Below are 19,934 nucleotides of genomic sequence, written 5' to 3' on the forward strand. Positions count from 1 at the left end.
TTTCTGTCTAATTCATTTTAGGCCCCATGTGAAAAAGACAACTTTTATATCAATTTTTCATAACCGTCTGGTGTGGGGAATTATTTAACTATTACTGACATTTTCAACCTTCCAATGTTTCAGACTTTAGGGGGGGGGGGGTTGCTCGTTCCATATTCTAATAAGTGCCCTTTACTGCCTCTGACAATTCCTCTTTTTGAATTTGACACATGCCCCCTTTTTTTCTCCCCCTATTTTTAAACGATTAGGAGCAACTTTTTCACAAAACTCGCTCGCTATATGCTTCCGATCCTCCATTGTAAGATGTAATTTTTCGCACTGTGACCTCACAATTCTTTATACTCTTGCTTCTCTCGCACGGAATATAAATATTCAGACCACCACACCCAACTGCAAAATATGATGCTTAAGCAGTATCTTGGCCCACGTACAGAGAGAAATGAATATTGAAATCATCCCTGATAGTTTATCACAATGTGGGGGTCGATATCAATGTCAAGAATGGTTCATTTTCGCTTTGAGGTTTCCCTTTGGAGGTGCCCCTTATTTTTCTTCCAGAAAGTGCCATCTTTGGAAGACGCTCTGCCGCCACTGAGTGAGGGAAATGCTAATTGTGAGGGCAAGTAGCACTTCGAAGTCGATGATGACCGATTAAGTAAACAAGAATAGCAAATAATATCATGATCGTGTAGATCTTGTTTCCTTTCCCATATCTTTTGCCGTTGCTACTGTTTTATTTATGTTGATTAAAATCATTATCCATCCCGAGTGGAAGATATAATACCCGTTAGCTAAAAATATCATCCTGTATATTGACATTTGTTTTGTTCGTTCTTCTCCCGTTCCTGTATTTGTTATTACAATTGTTACTGTAGTTACTGTATGAGTGTGTGTTATTGTATTTGTGACCCTGCTCCTTGCCGTTCAAGGAGGAAATGTTTTCTCTTCTGTTGGCAGAGGACCTGGGTAATTTCAATATATCTGATTATTTTCTTAAAAAATGAATTTCATATCATGCAAATATTTTTTTGAAACAAAAGCTTAGGAATGTTATTAAAGGGATGTTTGAATTCCAAAGACACTAAATAAAACGAAAAATCAATTGTGCGGGCACCTCGCTGCCGCAAACATGAATGCAAAATAATATCATGTGTATCACCTCGATGCACATAATATGAGAATATTCGAGCATACCATTGCATGAATTTGCATGAATGTTCAGCTTAAAATTAGCAAATGTAAATCGATGTCTATCTCGGGTGGAAAACCAAAGGATGTGAATTTTACAATCAATGGAAATGTTCTCGTCAATGTTAAAAATTCGCCAGAAAAATGGTTCATACATTACCTTTAAAGGTACATCTCAGGGGGCGTATGACCTTATCCATGACAAGGTTCGAATAATGCTTGAAAATGTACAGTCAACTCTTGTGAGAACAGAACTTAAGCTCAAGATATATGATAAATACATTTTGTCATCTGTTAAATTTCTCTTGACGGTACACGACCTCACCAAAACTCAATTGTTTAAAGGTAAAGACCAGTTTTGGAAACGCCCCCTCTCAAAATATGAAATGGAAGCTCTATTACCAATCATGTGAAAGAATATGTATTGAATATGTTTTTGAATATTCTATATATGCTATACAATTCCTTGATTCTTCCTTACATGTCTTATTGCAATATACTGTGGGCAGACTCAAAAGTATATACTGATAAAATGCTACTTTTACAAAAGAAAGCGATTCGTGTGTGTACCAATGCTGGATATCGCGATCACACTGATCCCCTATTCGCGAGGTTAAAAACTCTGAAAGTAACTGATATTAACTTTTTACAAAAAGCACTGTTCATGTTCCGTCTACATAATGATTCCCTACCTTCCCACTTCCCACCAATGTTTTGTTTGAATAGAAATATTCATACATACCCAACCAGACAATCAAATAAATACCATTTATGTAATCCTAAAACAACAATGGCTATGAAATCTATAAGACATTCTGGTCCGGATATTTGGAACTCACTGTCCGTTGACATCCGTAACTTGAAGTCAGTATATACTTTCAAGAAAAGTGTGAAATCAATTTTATTGAGCAAATATTGACAAATCTCTTAAATTAACACATGATATCGTTTGTCAGCATTTCCTTGATATAGCAGGAAAATCCCCCTCCCATGCACCCTCTATCCCATTTTTTTTTTTGGTTGCAAGTCACTGTTTATTTTTTGTTATTTTCCCCCAATTATGTTCTGTAATTTACTTTACTTTACAATCGTTATGATTTTAAATGTTTCTGGGCTGCAAGCGTATCAAGCTGTCACGCTTAGGCTGTAGCCCTTCTGTATCATCACCTCTTCGAGCGTATGTATCTATGATTTACTGAATGTGGAAATGTAATTTAACTTATGTTTTATACTCATGTAAAGACATTGTCACATTATTGTTATAACCTATGATGATTCAGTAACCAATAAATATTTCAACTATTTCAACTATTTCAACTATTGACTAATACGTGATAATACAAATTTTGCCAAGAAACCGCCTACAAATTGATATATATTTGGTAAAGTATTATATCTATTTGGACCTGATAGATATCGCGCATGGGGTAAGAGGACACTTTTTTTTTGTTTTTTTTGTTTTTTTGTTTGTTTTGTTTTGTTTTTGTTTTTGTTTTTGTTTTTTGTTTTTTTTTGGGGGGGGGGGGGGGGGTCTCTAAATTTGAAAAATTTACATTTTGCTCCGTTGGGGGGGGGAGGTCAGCTTTTTTAGGTCAGTCATGGGAATATATTTTTTTTTTTTTTAGTAAATAAAAAAAAAAAAAAAAAAAAAAAAATCCAAAGGGGGGGGGGGGGGTAGGGTTAATAACCTGAGACGCTCAGGTTATAAATGTACACTATGGTGCGTAGAAATTTGATCAAGGGGATACATTTCCGCAGAAAATAGAGCAGCATTAAAAGGAATGTTAAAACTAATAATGGTATCAAAACAAATTAAGCATGTCTGTCAGACGCTGAGCCGACTAGCCTTAGTTACATCTTACGGAATCTACAAGCTCAGAAATGAACCACAGTGGACTGATACGGGGTACATGTCCGTCCCTGACTCCCAGGTGCTTAAATAGTCACCCCCTCCCCTGAACATGTTGAAGAACCCATCCTATTTAAGGGGGTCATTGTATTTTGTATACAATTAATCTTACAAGGAGGAATAACAGTGCATGTACGAAGAAGATGTACTTTCTTTTATTTATTTTTTCCTTCAAAATAAGTAGAAATATAATACGTCAATGCTCGAATGATGTTTACAACGATGCAATACCTGTTATGAACTTATATACCATGCAATTTTACTATAATAATAATAATAGCTCGTTCTTATATAGCGCTTTTCAGGACCGGAGGCCCTCTCAAAGCGCTTTACTGAACAAATCTAAAAATGTTTATATTTAAGAAACCATTTAGTATTTAAATACTCCGTGTATATCATTCTACGTTCGGTGTAAATAATATTTATGCGAGTATATAGTAAAAACAATTAAGCCACAAACTGATGGTGTAATAATCATGACCCACATACGTAAAACAAACTAGTATTAGTATCAAAATCATGGTAATAAAATACATGCCAGAGAAACTATTACATTGTCGCAAAATCAAGCATAATGCACTTATTCATGGCTACATTTCTACCATTTCTACTGGTATTTAAGATCGCCAAAGATAGTATCGGATTGCCTATTACCGTTGAGGAATCTCAACTTCGTATTTCTCTTTCCATTATTTTGTTAACTATTTTCTATATATGCTTTATATGTTTCCTATGTTGTACATGTTGTACTTGTCTTGTATACCCTGCCAGTGACACAGTTGTGTATTGTTTACTACATTGTGTCATGGACCTGGGTTCAAACGTTTATACTTCTTTGTTTATTACGCTGAATAAAGATGAAACATATATATATATTCGAGCATATCATTGCCAGAATTGTCCTGTTTCTAAATGTTGCGAGCGAGTGAATCGAACGAGCATATGGTAAAATTGTAATCTCGATAGAAAAGATATAAAATATTGAGGCACCTCGTTGTCAAATAGAAGGCTGACTATTCGGGCACCTCGTTGCTGAAAAATGGAGTTCCGGTTTTAGGAACTTCGCTGCCTGAAATCACGGACCATGCTGAATTCAAAATGTTGCTAAAGGTTGCGATCGAGCAAAGCGAATGAGGGAGAAAGCTTTTCCTCATGAAATAGTTATCGAAATCGACGTTATTCCAAAATAATTACAATTTATTAATACAATAGCTCAGTTTGTAGAGCAGTGGTCTCGTAATCTGGTGACCCGGGTTCGAAACCAAGTCGATGCGATAGTGCCCTATTGTTAAGGCATTAATCCTTATTACCAGTTCCCTCGGAGAGGACCTAAAGCCGTCGGCCGTCTGATCGCTTACTTACAAGCATTTATGCTTTCTTAGCAGTCAGGTAAAATAACCACCACCACAAAGGTTATATAACAATTCTCTCGCGGGTATACCGAAATGACCTCTAGCTCTTGCGGCACCCAGTTAAAAAAAAATACTGTCTTTTACGCTTATTACGCTAGGTTCTTTTGGTTGAGGAGTTTCAGTCAATGAGGCACATGTATTTGAAGAAAATTAGCCGGGTCGAGAATCCTTACTTTCCGAGTGAACAACAATAATAGAATCATTGTACCTTGTATAATGTTATAAGTATGTGAATCAGCAGGCCTTTTGTACGTGCTGGACTGTCGAGCACGTACTAAAGGCTGGAAAATCGACACAAAGTAAGAGATTCGCTAAAATCGCCATTGTCGTTATAGTAGCATATACCCATGCAGACGTTGTGTGTTCGGACAGGTTGTACCCGGAAAGTCGATTTAAAACAGCAATTTGAAGAAGTATACAAGCAATATTTCATAAAAACTTCTAAGTAATGTCGGACAATTTTAAGAAGGAAAAATATTCATGATGGTTAGTGCTATTTTATGAATATTTGTCCGTTAAATCCGGCGACAAAAGATCTAGAGAAGTCTTTATGTTTGTTAAGACAGTGTCTGGACACCTACTCTCCATTTATACGTTATAAGATGGGTGGTTGTTGCGAAGTGTTTGGGTCACCTCACTTCCCAGTAGCCCTTCTACTGTTCTTGGTTGCTGGTGCTGGTATGGGAACCAGTAAGGCACTGGGACTCTACCTGAAGGATATCAGCCGACATATTATTGGAACACCTTCAACGGATCCAGAACTGCGAATCGCCCTGGTCCTCTTCAATGTATTTGCTCACATACCAGGTATGGTATTGATTCTTCTTCTTCTTCTTCTTCTTCTTTTTCTTCTTCTTCTTCGATCTCCTTCTCCTTCTTCTTTTTGTTTTTCTTCTTCTTCTTCTTCTTCTTCTACTTCTCCTCCTCCTTCTTCTTCTTTTTCTTCTTCTTCTTCTTCTTCTTCTTCTTCTTCTTCTTCGTTGTTGTTATTGTTTTAATTCTCATTCCGTGTATCATTAAAATGTGACTAGTTACGCCAAATTCTATTCGCTAAAAAAGTATTCCATCCTGCGTTACCTTTGTCCAATGATTTTGCGGAGGTTCTTGGCAGGCTGTCAAATATTTTTTGAATTTTTCATCTATATTTTGAGGAAGCATGATCACATCTCTCCTGTTCTGGCTGAAGTACATACTGTAGGCTTCTTGTCAAGAGCAGAATTGAATTCAAGTTCCTGCTGCTCACATGTAAGGCAATTCTTGGTCAGACCCAGGAAATGTGTCATCTTTATTCGAGCGGCGTCATCTTCGCCCTGGACTTCGCTCATCTGGCCTTGCTCTCCAGATGCCCATTACTCATCTCAAGGGATATGGAGACCCGGAATTTTCCTATATTACTCCTCGCCTGTGGAATTCCCTCCCATCATTTATTCACGAAATTGACAACCTAGACCACTTCAAAGCTTCACTCAAAACTCACATCTTCCTTCAGACATTTAAATGCTAATTTTATTGGAGGAGCTCGCGCCTTTGAATGTTTTTTGAAACAGATTATGGCGCCATACAAATGTTGTGAATCATCATCATCATCATCATCCCGCTAATTCGGTACATCGAAAAGAACATCTTGTGGATCTTCAATAATCTGTTTTCATTTTCATATATATTTGACATCCACTATCTCTTCTGCTATAATTTTACAACCATTAAAGCATTCACATATTTTTTCAATTGCCGTTTAAAAAAGAAAAAGAAAATTCATTACAATGGTCGTTGTAAGTTCACCGTGGATACCTGGCTATGCCATTTTGGGAGCATCAACTCCGGCATTCTTGGATCTTATACCATTCTCACTTAGGAAAATGTCATTTCTCGAATCTTAAAGCTTATCTGTCATAGTTTACAGGAGGGATTAGACCGCCCTACAAGGTCACTGGACAGGTGGTTATCTCATCAACTCAGCTCTCAGTTAATATAAGAAAAAGAGGATCATGGGGGACCAATGGTTACCGATTAGGTATTGTTTGTTATATAGAGGGCGCAAGTAGCTACAAGTATTGCAGTGGGCCTTTAAACATGTTGTGGAATTATCTGTTCTCACAATTTATTACGAGAATATACTCTGTGGAGGAGATCTTGCGGCAGAATAATTCCACCGGGGTGCTGCTGGAGAAATTTAGCTATATAAAAATGACTTTCGAATAACGTCGATTTAGTGAAAACCAAACATTAGAAACCGCTATACTATAATGTAAGAAGGAAATAGCAATTTTAAACATATTTGTTAATATAAGTGTCTTTCTTCCTCGCTCGCTTCGATCGTTCCCAAACAGTTACCATGTAAATCGCTTCGAAACACTGTACAGGTATTAAGCACTATATACAAGTGTGACTATTATTGTTAATTAAAAAGATGATGAATTTAGGCATCGAAGCGCCTAAACAGCTCCATATTTGGGTAATACGCCTGCACAATATGTCCAAATATCCTATTGAGAGCGAGGTGTCCGAATATATCTTGAACCGTATATTTCGAAATATCATTTTACCACGCTTGTTCGATTCACCGCCCCTTTCAACTTTTAGAAACATTTGGTAATTCTGGGCAACGAGATGCCCGGACCAAATTTCATATCTTGCGAACAAAAATTGAAAAGCACAGAAGGTTTTAGGGAGTTTTGATTTGCTGTCAGGGTGAAGATTTTTTTTTTTTGATTTTTTTTTTTAAAGTGAATAAGTAGACGAAAATTAACGCATGTACATGAAGGTTTGCTGTACTGCACTATAGAAGTTTAAGCGTGGTAAAAATGAATTTCGAAATATACGATTTAAGATATATTCGGGCACTATTCTATAAGGCTATTTTGGCAACACTTTTCAAACATAATCTTTAATATCATAGTTTTTCAAAAGTCATAAAGAAGAGCTATATCACTTTTTGTTTTCAATGCCTGAAAAGTAACAGTTTTTCTTCAGACCCATTTTAACCCGTAGAATACTGAATTGTTTATTTCCCTTTGGCTTAATTTAGGAACCATCCGGTTCCAGGACTCAATGGGTTAACAATTGGAAACGATGTTCATAGTCTTAGTTATGACATTCTGTTTCTAGAAATGGATGTTTCGTAAAAGCCTCACAAAACTTCCCGAACAATCGTTTTTGTTCTGTTGTTGGACCAATTGACAACGGACAATATTGGGTCTATGCAGTAACAAATAGATTAAAAAAGGGTAAAACACGTGCTTTTCAAATCTCAATCTTTTCACTTATAGCTCTACTTGTGGCAGTCATATATCGACAGCGCCCCTTACGTCGTGTCCTGCTGATTGGTGGTTCTTGCATGGTCTCTATAGGTGTCATGTTGACTTCATTCGCTACAAACAAAGCTTCGATTGGAATCTTCCTCTCAGTCAGTGGTAAGCATAATTGAGGCAACATCATAATTTGTATATATTCTGTATGTGGAAGTGTGGTGGTATAGTGGTTCATTCACTTGTCTCTCAGCCAAAGGGTTGAGGGTTTGAATCCCAATCCGGTACTAAGTTTTGTTGGCAAGGCATTAATCCACACGTGCTACTCCCCCATCCTGGTGTGCATGGGTCCTTCATTTGCTGGGGTAATACTAATAACAGGGCCCTCAAGAAGAACAGCATTGATGGTGATGAAGATTCCTTGGGTGAACGAAATTGTTACTATTATAGTTTGTTATAATAACATTTCATGTATAAAGCGCCTTTTCATGGGGTATAGAAAATACGTACAAACAAAAACGGAAAAACAAAACAGGAAATACTTGCAAACAAACAAATAAGAAAAAGAACAATAGAATACATATAGCTTAAATTAATTGCAAAACAATACGAGGAAAAAACTAAAAAAGTTGTTTTCTTTTGAAAGCTGCGAGAGTATGGCAATTCTTTAATAATATAGGGGGTAAGGAGTTTCAGGTTTATTTCGTGTACCTTACCCAACAAAAGTTGTTAAGCCTGTATTTTACCGTTACCGAAATTGTCTATGATTATGATTACTTCTTTTGTAAACTGTTATGTAAACTTTTGACCAGTGAAAAACGAATTTCCGAATGTACGATAAATGCTTAATTTCATTTTCAATTTCAATTTTGTTAAATTTATTCCTTTTATTCTTATTCGATGTAGGTCTCGGAAATTGTTTCCTCCTGACCTCGGCCTCTATCGCACTGAATGATCTAGCCGGCGAACATTTTAACCTCATCTACAGCATTTCAATGAGTGGTTCTGGAGTAGGAACGGTGGCTTTGCCTGTCCTGACCGAATATCTCCATCAGTGTTACGGTTGGAGAGGTGCAATTCTTATCGTAGGTGCACTCATGGCCAACATCATACCTTGTGCCCTAGCGGTGAGATATGGTACAACATCCAAGGGGACGGGTAAAGACCGTTGCAGCTCAGAAGACGAGGAGGTTTCAGAAAGACATTCGTACGATATACCAACCGGATCCTCTACGACACGCTACCGTGGTGGATATAGAACAGAAGACGACACGGACTCGGACAGCGATCCGAACCATATCTCACACAGGGAATCTTATCCATTGATGAGTCATTCAGAATCCTCGACTGACCTACGTGAGGACAACAGTGAGCTATCTAACGGTTTCTTCACCACGCTATGGGCCAGTTTACGCGCGTCGGATTTTTACATCGATCCAGCATTCAATTTCTTCTTCTTAGCGATGATATTGGTTTCTTTGGGTACTGTGGATGGCACAACCTCATCATCCCTCACGCTTTGGAGAAAGGGTTAGCAGTAGAAGAGATCCTACTTCTTACTCTCTCTACAGCTGTTGGCAGTGTGAGTGGCAGGATCCTTGTCGGTCTTCTCTGTGACAACCGCTTTAGTCCAGTCACCATATACCTTATATGCACTCTCCTTGATATAGCTTCATTATTGTTGGACGTGTTTCTTTCATCCCTCTACGTCATCATTGTGTCGTCATTTATCAGAGCAGGAACTATAGGAGGGAGAGCAATATTGGGGACTCTTGCAGCCCGGGAGAGGGCGTCTACTGGCAAGAAGGATATTGTATTTGCCCTTGGACTTTTCTGTTTCGGTATTGGGATTCTACTTGGGACCTCTTATTCAGGTATGTTGGTTTGAAAGTAAATGTTGTACTTTAAACAAACACATAAGAAAATAATAAACAAACAAACACGTCGTGTATCATTAATATCGAAATTTTGTAATGTGCCACATGCCTGTCAAAATTGTCAAAATGGCGCAGTTGTGAGAAATTGATATTATTGTAGCCATGCATCTAAACGTAATTCAAGAAAAGAAAGCAAAATACACATAATTTGTTACATACTTCAGGAAATGTTTTGGCGATAATAAAATTAAATCATCATTTCCAACTTAAAAGCCAGGTTACATCCGCCCAATATACAGGTATCGATTGAAACATTTAAGAAACTGTTAATAGCTAATACAACATTATTGTAATACAAGTTGTAAAAAGGTAGTACCGAGTAAAACATAATTAAACAAGCATATTTTGGAAACAGAAACGTAGTTAAATGAGATTTGAGTTGTGAGTAGGAGTTCTCATTTCAGAGGTGAGGATGAAGTGTGTTCCATAGTTCAGGGGAAGAAGTTGAAAGTGATCATTATGATAAACAACGATAATAAACATAGAATAGTGTGATTCACAAACCAAATTTCGCAAACTCCCCACATTCCTTTGTTCACATTGTTTTGTTAGAGTAATGCTATTACTTGACATTCAGGCCAAGCATCTATCATAATATGAATTTAAAGAATAATATTGCTCGGACTAATGGCTTACAAAGAGCCTTATTAGTTATGTAATATTTATTGTTAAAATGATTCCAATTTACCGTTTTTATCTCGTATCCTAGGAGCAATCGCACACATATCATCGCATTATGACGTCACATGGTGGTTGGTAGCAGGGATATGTTTGGAGATAGCCATCTTCCTGACTGTATTAGTACCCTTGCTTTTCAAGAAGAGATGACCGTCGAAAAGGATAGGCGATGATTATCACGATAATACATGAACTAACTTCTTTCAATCAAGATGAGGTGAAGATTTTCAAGAATAAGAGTTTTGTTTGGTTTCCCAGATGGTACTCAATCTATCTTTAATTTTGTCAATTTATATGCAAAACACTATATATTCTCTGTGAAATACAAAAGGGAACGGCTATCTTTGAATTATTTTAAGAAGATGTTTAAACGTTGTTATGACGTTGAACGGGTTCTTTCTATCAAACGCAATCACTTTGTTGTTACTTGATGAATGGAGAGGTTCTAGTTGAAACTGTGGGCAAGGGGTGGCTCCAATAGGACTATTTACTGATGGGCGCAGCCCCGAAGCAAATAGTACAATTAGAGTCACCGAGGCCCATAGTTTTAACAAGTTTTTTTCTCGAAAAAAGGCAGGGTATATTTGTTTTAAATCCTGCACTCCCGATTCCCCCCCCCCAAAAAAAAAAGAGAGAAAAAAACATTGAATTAATTTAAAAAAAAATAAAGTTGTATAAAGATTTACAATTTGGTTTGAAAAATATAAAACAAAATATATCATGCACTATTTCAAGCCACTAGGGAAATTATGGATTCCTCGGCGACAGAAATAGCACTACTTTCTTCGGGGCAACGTCTCTGGGAAGTAAGTGCTATTCCTGCCACATCGATCCATAATTTCAACTAGAGTCTCTCAGTGCATTTAGTTGTTTACTATTTGAGTACCCATGATGATCACAAAGGGATGAATATTTCCAAAGACAGGATATTATTTATTAGTTGAGTACCCATACTGGTCAAGAAAGTATACCAAATGCCAAAGATATGATATTATTTATCATAAAATGATGACGTGGATCCTAATCAAATGATTGGTTGAAAGTGTACACGTGACCATGCATTTATTTTGGCAAACGCGAAATTTGGATAACTACCGGTCATTATCCTATGGTAATGACCGGTCATTGGCGATCATGTTTTGCGATCGTAACCATTGAGATTTCATCGTTTTACTTTTACTCGTGAAAATGGCTACCGCGGAATTTAAAACGCCTACGTTTGAAATGCTTTCGACTGAAGAAATGAGGGTGAATGGTGCTAGCTGTTAATTGATGATTTTGTTGCTCTAAAATGACGGAAGAAGTGACATGTGTCCGATGTGGAATGTAAAGCAAATAATTACTCCAATTTCGACCAATCAGATGGCTGGATTTCTAAAGTGAGGTATATACTATTTACTATTAGCGCACCTACAACGATCACGAAGTAATAACAAATGCCAAACATGTGATATTATTTACTATTTGAGTACCTACGAAAAGCAAGAAGAAAAAACAAATACCAAAGATATCATATTATCAACTTTATCAGTTACCGTGCTTATTTGTTCCCATGCTGATTAAAAAGAGGCAAAGACTGGGAATGTTGGCAATGATAAACAAGATATTATCAGCTTTTTGAGTACCATGGTGATTCCGAAGAGATAAAAATTGCCAAAGATACAAAACTATTGAATAGCTCACTAATTTTGTTTATCAAGAACATGTTAAGCCTGTGAAAGACAAAACGTTATCATGATTATAAACTATTTTGATACCCATGTTGAGTAAAAAGAGGCGAAGATTACATATTATTATTTACTAATCTAGCTAGTAGCCATGCTAATCAAGTAGAGACGACAAATTTTCAATGATAAGATATTTATTTAATATTGGATGGCTTTGAGCGTCGGATACATTATTGCTCGAGCTATGACAATATTGGAAGAGTCGAAGACCAGACAAATTGTCATAGCGAGAGCAATATTTATATAGTACCACTCGAAATCAAAGCCATACAATATGATTATTATCAACTATATCAGGCTGACTAGCAAAATAGCAAAATAGGACTCAATAATAAAGCAATATTGTATCGACAGTTGAGTTGACAGAGCAATTAGAAAATAATATTAATCTGTCATCCGGGTACTGCGCTCAAGATATTAAATACACTGATTTATTGTTCCACTTGGAAGCCTTATGAAGATAATGATAAAGGCCATTTTTTGTACCCACGGTGAAGAGATATTAATTATTCTACCCATTCTGTATTACTTACGTTATCTTTATTTTAGTGAAAGAGTTTTTGAAAGATGTAAACGATGCTTTCCTACTTTTCAAAATGTTTTTCCTTGTTATCTTCTATAACAAGATCTTGACAATAATGTGTACGAACTAAATTTAAAAAGCACTTTCTAGTTAAACTGCATTTGTACTTTTACTAATGCGCTGGAAATAACTATTTTGAAATAAATCGTGTCTATTAACAAGCTTTTAAGCTTGATATGTTCTTAATTTCCTTGCTGTGAAATGGAATATGAATATTAAGCGAGAGAGAGATAAGGGAGGTGGAGGAGGAAGAGGGATAGAGAGAGAAAAAAGGAGAGAGATGCACAGAGAGAAAGAGAGAGAGATAGAGAAAAGGGGGGGGGGCGTCACAGAGTTTCATACCAAAGAGACGTTAACAATTACATGAAGATTACGAAAAAACTCGTCTCCAATAATGGTGTACGTATACAGCAGGAAAGAGGGTTTCGGATGTAATGTTTATATGTATACAATTATATATGTGTGTGTGGGGGTATCAGCAAACCGTGTTTTTGGTTAAACTGGAGATATATAGCTGGGAAAATAGCATTGGGTATTGTGTTGATAGCAAAATTATGAAGGTTAACATCACAGACACTAAATATATACATTTGTCCCACAACGTATGACGCATTCTAAATCAATATGACTTGTACGCAAAGGTGTCGAGCTCTTGGCATGCGCTAGTATTGTTAGAGCTAGGGGCGCTATAAAAACATATATACGACGTTTGCATTTATATCACAATATGCTGCAAACTTCTGGATCAATATTTTTGTTAATACATGTAGTTTCAAACAACAGACTCAATTTCAAATCCAGTTTTATATGATAAGGCTCTGTTTTTTTTTAAACATAATACCAAATGTGTCCCCCTAGAGGGTAACAATGACAAATGTTATGCTATCAACTAATGACATACGACAGATACCCCAACATTGGGAATCAGTACATCGCCTAATAATTTATAATTGCAACATCTCCAGTGTTTCGAATGCTGCACACTAGTTTTATTACCTTTCTTTGGATATCATTGGTGATTTACATTAATTGTTTGCAGCAGTGCTCTAACAGAGTAAGATATGAAGCAAATAACAATCGTAGCCATCATTTATTTCACTTACTTACATGCTCTCTTTAGCATGTTACGAAAGTCAGTGTGCAATTCATGCTACATGGATGGTTTGTTCCGGACGTTACCTGATGTTAACATGTCAGTCAGATCATCAATTTATATTAACCGCACGATACAATACTCTGTTGACTGGGGGTAATCGGTTTGATTTATTCTTTGCATAAAAAATACAGTGTACCATTCAATTTTATCACATACACGTGTAAGCAAAACATAATGAATCTATTTTAAAATAAAACCGCAAATAAATATCCTCGGCGTTTCTTTTGTGTTAGAAAAAAAATAACGGAATTTTAAAACATCGCATATCCTGAGAATGGTACATTTACACGTTTTTGTATGTTGTTTATGTTTCAATTCTAGTAACAATCATTCTTTACTGCTCATTTTATAAGAATAACACAACAATTCCATATGCTTTGGAATAAATACTATTTTGTTTACTGACAGATTGATTGATCTTTATATACTTTTGCTGTCCCATGTAACATGTAACAAGGTTATATTAGATTGCTCCAACATGTATGCGGACACCGAAATATTCAGAGCATATATCAAGCATTCTAGTTATTTGTGAACTTTGATGATTCATAGAAAATGAACTTATTTTGAGCAAATTGAAGATTATGTACAGGATCTTTTCTCAGTTTAACAATAAATGGTAAATAAGCGAAATATAAAAGGACTAGGCATATGCCCTTTTATATTTCACACAAGCTTATGTGCATAATTTGAGGAACATAAGATTAGAAAGGGAATTAAGGCCCTATTGATTTTTGTACAGTTTTGTTGTACTACGAGCAAGGGAGTGTCAAGCTATTGAGAAGTTAAACAACATGTGAGGATGATTAATGACATAAGAGGAAAAAATAAACGATTTTGGAGAGGTTTCAGCTTATTTTAACCCAGTGCCTTCACTGTATTATGTCAATGGGAGTAGTGAATCCAGTAGTCAACATGCCTTCACAAAGTTCCCTTGTTATTTATTTTGAAATTTGAAAATAAACAGCCATTTGAATATGTTTCACTAATAGGATGCTGACTATTATTTATTGACTATTGAAGATAGACTCTAAAAAAATATAAAAATGTATTCAACCAATGAATTTTACAAGACAAGCCTATTTTATAAGATGGATTGATACATATTTTGTGATAATTAAGCGTAAATGACAATCCCAATGCTGAATAATAGACGTAGCCGTCCTTCCTACATAGATTAATTATTTAGTCCCCTATTTTTAGATTACAATCTATATATCCCATAAACTTTGAGAACTTTTGAAATGTCCATGTTTTTATCAACTTTACAGAGCAAAACCTTTGCCGTGTAGACTAGGTAATATTTAAGTGTGTCATCTTGATTCTTTTATAACCTACCAGATAGTTTAAATTGACCATATAATCTTTATTTATGAAATCATTTGGAATACCCTTCATACAAAAAATGAAGACCTGATGTAATGCAAGCACATAACAATGTAACTAGCAAGAGAAGAGTTTGAAAATTGAATTCTGCCCTTCTCACATTAATCTTTGCCACTCTTTTGAACTAGTTGAAGCAAAACAAATATTTGTAACCGAAAGTAATAAAATAAACGAAAGTACTGTTGACCTTGCTCAATATTTATTATGAGCCACTTTTGTACATAATTTTTCAGAAAGATTACAATTAAGGACATACTGAAGCATCCAGCAATGCCTTGTTTCAAAATTGTATTAACAAAAAAATAATACCTAGGGGTCAAAACATGGGATTTTGTATAGAAGGTTGTTCAGTATCAACGTGTTCATGGGACCTCTCTGCAAAATTTCTAGGTATTAATATGCTGCCAAAAAGTGGCGACCATTTTTCCAAAAAAATACTTGTAACTATGGAATTAGGTCACAGCTTTTAAATGAGTGTGTGTGTGTGTGTGGGGGGGGGGGGCGTCATTACCCACGTACTGACAAACATTTTCATGATAGTTTGCCGTGGCATTTTAAATGCAGCGTGACAAATCTTTACTCTGTCTTTCCTTTCCAATTAACTTTATGAATATTGATTTGTGCACAGTGCTCTGAATATATTTGAAGAGGAAGAGGGCGGGATGGCAGGGTCACGTAAGGGAGTATGGGGCGCCAAGTATTACCCTAGTTTTTCGGTATAAAATAACCTCATTTTGTTACAAAATTAAGTAAAAACAATTATTTTGTAACAAAATTTTATTTTGTTAAAAACTTTTGTAACAAAATAAATTTTGTTACAAAATGATTTGTACCGAATTCATTTTGTTACAAAATTTGTACCGAATTCATTTTGTTACAAAATTATTTGTACCGAATTCATTATGTTACAAAATTATTTTTACCGAATTCATTTTGTTACAAAATTATTTGTACCGAATCTATTTTGTTACAAAATTTGTACCGAATGGATTTTGTTGCAAAATGACTTTTACCGAATTGATTTTGTTACAAAATGACTTTGTACCGAATACATTTTGTACCGAAAAACCATGGTAACACTTGGCGCCTTTGGACTGAAAATGATGTCCGTCACTTCGAATTTGTTCTTTTTAATGTATTATTTGACGTAAAAATAATAATTTGGTGTCTGAGAACATCATTTATCGGGTGTTATTATATTACGACCATAGCAACGGGAACTAAGAAAGATACATCTTTAAATTAATGTTATGAAACCGCTTCATCTGACTTCAAACTAGTCACTTGCTTCATGGTAGCATCTATTCGCGATATGTTCTATTTTTCTTCTCACTATGTTACGTTAGCTAATTAGATGACAACCCTTTGCCATTTTAGCTCATATTAATTTGCATTTTTAAAGCGCTATAACTTTTTTTTAGAAAGGGAGTGATTTTTGGAATTGTAAATAAGCATATTTATGGAGTCTTCCAAAATGTATTCAATTCAATTCAATTCAAAAAGAGTTTATTCATCAAATGATTAGCAGTCAAAGGCTGAATTGCACATTTGTTACATTTGTTACATTTAAAGATATACAAAATAAATAATTGGAAATAGATACATACAAACAAAATTGCAAAGTTCAATTCAATTCAATTCAATTCAATTCAATTTTATTTCATTCAGTTAAAAAAGTGCACGTTACAAACCAATAGTAAATGTTAAAAGTTTAAAAAGTGATGAGTGGCAGTGGGCATTCTCGTGGTGATGGGCACACATGTCCAGGAGGTGGGCCCCTTCCCCTTCAAACAAATAATTAATCAAAACGACCCCCCCCCCAATAAATTAAGATTAGATCCCACCAACAAGGAAAGGGCGCCCACCACCCAGAGAATGCCCATGCATATACAACCAGCAAATACACAATTCGTCGCTGTTTTCACGAAGTGACGGTAGTGAAAAAAAATTGCATTCACTTTGCGTTACGATTTTCCTCACTACCGTCACTTCGTGAAAACAAGGACGACATTATTGTACACAGGAGAAAAAAATAATCATAACAAAATAAACTATATATTGTTTAAAATGCGAACAAGGTAAGGAAGAGCACTATTTTGAAATCTCTGCGTTTTACATTTAAAAGTGTCATATTTGTTTGAGTTTCTAAAATTGTATCTATTTTCTCTTTTAACCGGTAACCAATCATTAAAAACAGGGTGTTTTTCTAAAGATATTACAAAATGTTCACAAAGTTGTTTTCTTCTTGCTTCAAGTGTGATCAAGTTACACAATGAAAGAGCATTGACATATGTTATATAGTCACCTCCCAATATTATTCTAAGGACTCTCTTTTGAATTCGTTCTAAATTTAATATTTGCTCTTGAGTAATATTTCCATTAAAAACAGGGACACAATAATCAAGTACTGGTCTTATGTATCCCATGTATATAGTTAAAAGGTCATTGCGAGGAAAATTAAATGATTTCAATCTACGGAGCATATACAATTTCCTATTACTCCTTAACATTGTATCTTTGATATGTAAGTCCCATTTGAGATTACTTTGTACAATGTACCAAGTAAGTATACTAGTCGTCATATTTGTTTTGATATGGAGAAAAGGGTATTTTGGGGCAATTCATATTTTATACACTCGCCTCGTATTAAGGAATTGTAATTTATTTGATTTTGATTGCTAGCTGCCTTGATGCCTTAAACAAATTGTTAAAATAAATCGGTCCTTCTATTAAATTATTTTCTGCTACTTCAAAATGAAATGTGTTTTACGGAAAATGAGACAACTTTTTCAGTTGATGAGAGTTTTTTTATATTTTTTACCTGCACTACTATTATTTAATCATATTTTCTTTTAAAACAATCACTTGGAGAAAACTAATGAGTGTATTACAACATATATACAATCTCATTAATAAATTGTAAATGGGGGTCTATATTGTTTACGGAACAAGCGTCCGAAGCGCATTTTCAATTGCACTGTTCCATCAAAATATCAAAGATAATTCAGATTACTGTTATCTGTACTAAAGATCCACCCATGGTCATTGATCATCGATAAGAAAGAAATATATTGTTTGTGGCTATATACAATTATCAAATCCAACGAAAATGTTATTTCGATTCGGGTTACAAAATTATGTAAACAATTTGCTATTCAGTGATACCTTATGCACATAACGTAAAGTTAAAAACGTGTTGTTGAACTTTGGGAGATCAATCTAGATCCATGCTACAAGAAAACCAAAAAACTTTATCTATGAAAATGTTCATGCTCTCAAAGTGCCATTTAACTTTTTGGTCATAGTTAAGATTTAAAACAAACAGAGCCACAATCTGCTTCGTTTATATCTGACATGGTGTATATGCAGACAAATATATATGCTGCTTCTGGTCGCCTGACACAGAGAAGCAATCAGAACCCTTCCAGTTCCCTCCATACCCTACCACCACGGCATCCTGGGATAGCGCCGCCATGCCAAACAGGTTATCAGTTACTAGTAAACAATGAACCGTTCTTTCCATAAATTGTTTTCTCTAGTGGTGGATATACGTAGTGTGAACCGTAAACATGGTTTTTAGTCTTCTTCCCTTCCATCTCTATATGACCTAGGTCAAGGAGCTCCTTCGCACCGGCAACAAAATGTGCACTCTTTACTGCTTGCAATTTCGGCATGGATCCCTCTACATTTGTTTTCTTCAACGACTTTTCAAGATCATTAGAGTACAAATGAAGTTCAATAAGGATATCGTCATTTACATCCTTCGTCATGCTGTGCGTCAAGTTCGCAATAGATCTCTCTATCTTCTTTATCGTTTGTTTCTGATGAGCAATATCTTTGTCCAAATGCTTGCTTGCATCCTCCCGAATATCATTGACCTCTTTTAGTAGTTTTTTCTCGTTTTCCTGGAGTACTGTTATTTTCTTGGCGAACACATCTCTAATGCTGCATTCCAATTCTCCAAGGTGACAGTTTATGATCCTTTTTTGCTGCTCAGCATTTTCCACAGACTGTTCAGCTTGGGTTTTCCTGATTTTACTCTCTTGACTAAGAGTGAATTTTTTCTTTCTCAATCCCTTCTCCAGATCTTCTTTCTTGATAATCCTGTGACTTTGATGGCTTTCGATGAAGCATGTAATACAGATAAATATCTCACACACTTCACAGAAAATGTTCTTGCACTCTGTCTTGTGCAAGACACAGGAGTTTGGTAACAGACACTCATCGTGAAGATCATCCTGAAGACCTCTCAATGAAAAGTTTGGCGGGAGTCCAGCAATCCTATTAGGACCTAGCTTGGTGCGGTTCCTACAGAGAGGGCAGTCCATGTAATCCCAAAATGTATGTTTCTCATCGTAAGTCTCAAGGCAGTCCTTACAGAATGTATGTCCACACGGAAGGAGAGTGGGGCTTTTGAAGGCTTCAAGACACAACGGACAGGCTAGACTATCAGGGCACAGTTTTTGTTTGTTGGCCATCTTTATACCGCAAATCTATATTGAGGAAATAGACAATTAAAATATTTAGCCGGACAGAAGTATACAAAGATGCTGTTCTTTTGTCTTACATGATATTATGTATAATACTACTGTCAAACCCAAGCCTGTCTATAACGACCGCCCTAGGGATACACAAAGAGTGGTCTTTGAAGACAGGTTCCTGTACATGTTTCAATGAGAAACCATGTTCAAGGGAATAACAAAAAATCAA

General features: G+C 35.7%; 2 protein-coding genes across 2 annotated transcripts; one reads left to right on the plus strand and one right to left on the minus strand.

Annotated features, from left to right (window-relative positions):
* Window positions 1-4,806: 4,806 nt before the first annotated feature.
* LOC763505 (monocarboxylate transporter 14) lies at window positions 4,807-10,642 on the plus strand. The gene is made up of 4 exons (XM_001199507.4): window positions 4,807-5,316; window positions 7,779-7,922; window positions 8,664-9,631; window positions 10,404-10,642. The coding sequence occupies exons 1-3, from the start codon at window positions 5,010-5,012 to the stop codon at window positions 9,290-9,292; spliced, it is 1,080 nt and encodes a 359-aa protein (XP_001199507.3). The 5' UTR covers window positions 4,807-5,009; the 3' UTR covers window positions 9,293-9,631; window positions 10,404-10,642.
* An 8,070-nt stretch (window positions 10,643-18,712) lies between these two features.
* Window positions 18,713-19,702, minus strand: LOC115927625 (tripartite motif-containing protein 59-like). Its single transcript, XM_030993733.1, has one exon. It carries the CDS (start codon window positions 19,700-19,702, stop codon window positions 18,713-18,715), a length of 990 nt encoding a protein of 329 aa, XP_030849593.1.
* Window positions 19,703-19,934: the final 232 nt, after the last annotated feature.

Source organism: Strongylocentrotus purpuratus, unplaced genomic scaffold, assembly GCF_000002235.5.
Source record: "Strongylocentrotus purpuratus isolate Spur 01 unplaced genomic scaffold, Spur_5.0 spur5_scaffold_20, whole genome shotgun sequence".
NCBI classification, from domain to species: domain Eukaryota; kingdom Metazoa; phylum Echinodermata; class Echinoidea; order Camarodonta; family Strongylocentrotidae; genus Strongylocentrotus; species Strongylocentrotus purpuratus.

What these genes read in the sequence shown, in the direction of transcription:
- LOC763505 (XM_001199507.4), top strand. Translation starts at nt 5,010, where the DNA reads ATGAATATTTGTCCGTTAAATCCGGCGACAAAAGATCTAGAGAAGTCT. An exon ending in TGTATTTGCTCACATACCAG is followed by an intron (nt 5,317 to 7,778) that starts GTATGGTATTGA and finishes TTTCACTTATAG; the next exon opens with CTCTACTTGTGGCAGTCATA. An exon ending in AATCTTCCTCTCAGTCAGTG is followed by an intron (nt 7,923 to 8,663) that starts GTAAGCATAATT and finishes TATTCGATGTAG; the next exon opens with GTCTCGGAAATTGTTTCCTC.
- LOC115927625 (XM_030993733.1), bottom strand. Translation starts at nt 19,702, where the DNA reads ATGGCCAACAAACAAAAACTGTGCCCTGATAGTCTAGCCTGTCCGTTG.